The sequence below is a fragment of the Penaeus chinensis genome, chromosome 15 (genome assembly GCF_019202785.1).
Source record: "Penaeus chinensis breed Huanghai No. 1 chromosome 15, ASM1920278v2, whole genome shotgun sequence".
NCBI lineage: Eukaryota > Metazoa > Arthropoda > Malacostraca > Decapoda > Penaeidae > Penaeus > Penaeus chinensis.
In genome coordinates this window covers 3,643,136-3,648,135 of record NC_061833.1, presented here as the reverse complement: position 1 = coordinate 3,648,135, position 5,000 = coordinate 3,643,136, and the positions used below count along the sequence as shown (strand labels likewise).

The following is a 5,000-nucleotide window of genomic DNA, read 5'->3' as shown; positions in this document are numbered from 1 at the left end:
TGACGATTTGTCTCTTTTTTTTCTTTTCTTTTTTTTCCTGTCTTCTAGTTTTTATTCTTGATCAGTTCTTTTTTGTATTTGTTATTTGTGAATTAACCAGTTTTGTAGTTACACAGGAAGTATTTTGATAGTAAAAAAAAAAAAAAACATCGTGGTTTTTTTTTCTTTGTTTGATTACTTTTATTACTTGAAATTGGGTGACTAAATTTAGTCATAGACACTAATGGAAGGAAAGAGTTATTTTTATCTAGATAATAGAAAATATATAAATTCAAAGGAAGCATGACTAATGACTAAAGTATGAAATTGATAGTCTTGTGGGAATGACTAACTTAAATAATCATGGTAATTGTTAAGGAACTTGTACAGTACAACCTCCACTTTCGTATGCAAATTCTAGGGGTATCACATCACTCGTACCCTCCAGAATTTGGGGAAAAAAAACCCCACAGAATAATGCTTCTACATTTATGTACTTCAAAGAAAAAAAAAAAATGTGTAAACATCCACCATACGCTGCAGTCATATAGATATATAATGTTGTTAATCTGTAAGGCAACATTTCATGGATTTTTCTTTTCTTTACTTATGTGTCACATGTTTTTGTTAATTTATCACTTTGTAATGTTTCCAAAATTTGATTACGAGGTGACAGTGAATGAATTGAGATTGTACTGTGCTTTATTGATTGTGACCTTCTACAATTGGCATTCCTTGTCTATCCAGCCTAGAGGAGTTGATTGTAAGTGGATGGCGGAATGATCTCTGATTTCCCAGTTTCATTTTTGTTTGTTTATTTACCATTATTATTTCTTGATTCAAAGTCACTGTTGTTTCATTCTTGTGCGGTTCCCTCCCATCCACTATTTAGCATTCTCCATTCTGGATACGTGAGAGAATGCCTTCTAGATCATAAGATAGATTGTTTTTTTTGCTGTGATTTTGTATTTGCATTGTATCAGACATTTGAGTTTTGTAGGCTAAAGAGACACTGTATTTTTCCTTGTGTGATATTCAGGATGTCATGGAGATAGATAATTTGTTAACTGTAGTCCTATTATGTTTTTTTTAAGAAATTACTTGTTGTAGTCAAAGGAAGAGACTTATTTTATTTCATGGTTTTTAATGGAGAATATCATTTCTTTAGAGAAAGAAAAGACTATGTATATGTAATATGATCTGAGAAGAAATGGCAGTGATAGAATATAAACAGAAAGACGAGGGTTTGGAGTTATAAGAAATATTAATGCTAGAATTTTAGTAATGTTTTAAATGGTTTTTAACCTTTTTGTCATGGTGTTATTGCATATACATGATACAGTAATGATGTTCATGACATCAATTTCTCTTTTTATGTTTTCCCCCCCCCACCTTACAGAAGTCACTATGAAGGGTGGGTAAAGGGGGGGAGGGAATGGGCAGAGGATAGGGCAAGCTGAAGGGGAAATGGGATAGGAGGCAGGGATTGGAGGAATCCTAGATATATGAAAGCCATGTCTGAGAATGATATCCTGTCATTTTGGAGGCTAGATTTGAATGCTGTTCAGATGCTGAGACAGCAACTTTGTTTGTCTAGTGCAGCAGATTTATCACATATTGTATACATATATATACATACATATTATATATATACATATATACATATATATATGTGTGTGTGTGTGTGTGTGTGTGTGTGTGTGTGTGTGTGTGTGTGTGTGTGTGTGTGTCTGTATTTGTATATGTATATTTATATATATGTATATATACACACATAGAATGCTTGTGTTGCTATGTGTTTCTTCAGTTTCAATACTATTTTTAGAAGAGATGTTCAAGTCACTTTTTCCATTAGTAGGGCTAAGGGCATTGTTTTTTATTCTTTGTTTTAGAAATCTGTAATACAAAGGTAGAAAGTAGAATTGATTCAGTAAGCTAAATAACTATGGAAGATTGCTCTATATATTTCATTATTCTATTTTCATCTGAAAACAGTGGAAAGTTTGTAGTACAATAGAAAATTTGTCATTGTTGAAATCAGAAAAAGAGAAAATATAAAGTGAAAGATGAACATTGCTGAAGATGTGATACAGTATCTGCCTATGCATCGTGGCAGATAGTTGCATGGTCCAAAGGTTCCTGTGCTGGAAACAAAGCCTTGCCAGTTGAGTAGGTCAGGGATTCAGTCTTGAAAGAAAAAAAAAAAAAGAAAAGAAGGAAGAAGGATGTAACTAAAAGCTTCTCGGATTGTTCATTCAGAATTGGCTCTTTCCCACATCTCCAGTTTCAGTAAATCCTCATAATTTGCTCGTGAGGTATGAAGGTTACCGTGATGTCATTGAAACTTAATAGTTATGTGAAATCAATCAAGCTGCTGAAAATAGAAGATTAAGTTAAATTAATCCTAGTTGTTATCATATAACTGACACAATTGCTTAGAAGAGACTATTACTGCCGTTGGGGGGGATTACATCATTCAGTGTCAAGGGATGATAGGCACAGTACCAAGGCACTCCTAGTAGTGCTTAAAGCCTTTTAGTATCATTCCAAATATAGACTTGGATTAGCTTGCGGCTAAAAAAAAGAAAAATCTAAATGGAACACTATTGTCCTGAGTGGCAGGAAGATGGGGGAAAGATCAATTCTGTGGAACTACTTTGTAAATTATCTTCAGTATTTTATGGCAGTGAAGGCTACCCATAGCCAGAATGCATGCTCATGGTAATAGTGTTCATCTATTTTCACACAGGTGGTGGAGAGCAAGGTCACCGTAAATGGCAAGAGGCTGCATGTTGATATCAATGGGGACGAGGCTCAGGAGCTGCCGGCCAGCAAAGGGACTAGCAGCACGCCGCCTATCCCCCCTCTCATTTCCTTCAGGGACGTGTCCCTCCTCTCATCAATTCAGGCCTTCCAGTAAGACCTGCTTAATAATTTTGACAAAATAATTTTAAAAAGGATATAAATGAGATTTCACTAACTTACAAGATAAGATGTGGAATGATTCTTTACCCATCATACAATTTTCAGTACTTGTTTTGGTGAACGACTTTTGCAATTACTCATTTGCTTTCACATGTTTTCCAACCCTTGTCATAATGACAGTAAGTAAAAAGATATGTTTATATTCTGTTGAATGAGAACCTAATTAAACCTCTTGATTTTCAGGGGCAATAATACCTCCACATCACTGTTATGTGTGGATGGAACCCCTCAGCCATGTAGCCGTAACACCAAGGTCCTGAGACAAACCATATCTCAGGGAAACCCTCCTCTGACTGCACAGTTGTCATCGCTGTCCTCTGATGGCAAGGTGGAGCTGAGTTTGGTTTTGCAGCCGGAGGAACAGCACCGTGCTCGATACCAGACAGAGGGATCTAGAGGTGCTGTCAAGGATAGGTCTGGTTTGGGCCATCCCACAGTGAAGGTGAAGTACTCTCTTTTGCACTGATGTTTTGCATGTATAATAATGTTCGTATGTTTTGCAACTCTTATCCTCACTTCTATACACTGTGTTTGTGTGAATAGAATTGAGGATTTTCTTTCAATTATTGTTCTGATAAAATGGATTCATTACACACTTTTCTTTTTTAACAAAAATACTAATGATGGTCTTGTTTACAGCTTTTTGGATACAATAAGGCCACTGCACTCCAGGTGTTTGTTGGGTCCGACTCAGGAAAGACAGGGCCACACATGTTCTACCAGGTGTGTCGTGTTAGTGGTAAGAATTCCACACCATGCAAGGAAAGGAGAATTGATGGTACTGCAATCATTGAAGCGCAGTTGGAGCCAGAAAATGACATGACAATGAGGTAAAGATATTGTATAAGATTTAGTAATGCATTATTATTGCATGGATGGCAATGAAAGATAGAATCTTAACATATTTGTTTATTTTCATTATTTTGTCGACATTGTCATGACTCGTGGATTTTTCAGAATTTTGTAATATTTGAATGGAGAATTATGCTTTTCTTCTATAACAGGGTTCAGGTTTATCTACAATTTCCTTAACTGTCAGTATAATCCAGATACCTCACAATGCACCCTGTCAAACTTTTCATCCAAAATGATAACAGAAAGATGGAAAATAAAAAAGAGAAAAAGCATATAACTTCTGTCTCTAATACTTGTAGTTGTGACTGTGTTGGCATCCTGAAAGAGAGAAATGTGGACGTGGAGCACAGATTCAAAGCTGTTGTTTCAAGAGGCCGCAAGAAGAGTACCAAGTGTCGCCTTGTGTTCCGTACCTGCATTACCCTCAGCAATGGTGCTCAAGAAACACTGCAAGTTGTCTCACAGCCAATTGCATGTAGTAAGTAAATGTTATTAGTTGTCCTCTCTTTATTTCGCTTTATTTGTTTGTATATGTTTTTCTTTCTTTCTGTCTTTGAATGAATATTATCCACGGTAGGGAAATCCTAATCTACTCTATCTGTAAATTTGATTCCTAAAACTGTAACGTTCTGAGTTATAAGAACAATTATTTTTTGTCAGTCACTTGCTGCACAGATAAACATTCCATATTTATATTGATATCATGAAGCATGCTTTTCTAACAAGTAAACATGATGATACGTTTCCCTTCCTTGCGTCCCCTTCCTACCCCAGCTCAACCCCCCGGTGTACCTGAGATCTCACGCAAGTCCCTGGAAAAGTGCCCCGTGACGGGTGGGGAGGAGATGTTCATCTTTGGGAAGAACTTCTTGAAGGACACCATTGTCACTTTCCAACAAAATGGTGCCAAATCCCAGCCGATATGGGAGGAGAAAGTCAGCCCTGATCCTGAGACTCTCCAGCCTGTAAGTACAGAGACTTTACTGCAGCAATAGTTGTTGCATTACTAGATACTGTTGAAAATATATATATTTTTTATTTTCTATTGAGATGAAAATGCTGTTCCATTCATTGTTATGAAAATTCTTTAAGCATATTAGAAATAGTCTTTGATGATAGATTCAAAATTTTGGTATATGAAACTCGTCATTTAAACCTTATTCTTCTTAGTTAATCCTTTT

At 36.0% G+C, this 5,000-nt stretch overlaps 1 protein-coding gene across 4 annotated transcripts in view; it reads left to right on the top strand.

The window, feature by feature from the left end:
* Positions 1–5,000, top strand: part of LOC125032660 (nuclear factor of activated T-cells 5-like) — a 65,509-nt gene that overhangs the window by 43,913 nt on the left and 16,596 nt on the right. For all 4 annotated transcript variants that reach the window (XM_047623900.1, XM_047623903.1, XM_047623899.1 and 1 more), the window contains 5 exons: positions 2,729–2,895; positions 3,148–3,406; positions 3,604–3,794; positions 4,119–4,297; positions 4,594–4,784. In XM_047623900.1, the coding sequence (XP_047479856.1) occupies positions 2,729–2,895; positions 3,148–3,406; positions 3,604–3,794; positions 4,119–4,297; positions 4,594–4,784 (987 nt within the window). The remainder of the gene's footprint in view (positions 1–2,728; positions 2,896–3,147; positions 3,407–3,603; positions 3,795–4,118; positions 4,298–4,593; positions 4,785–5,000) is intronic.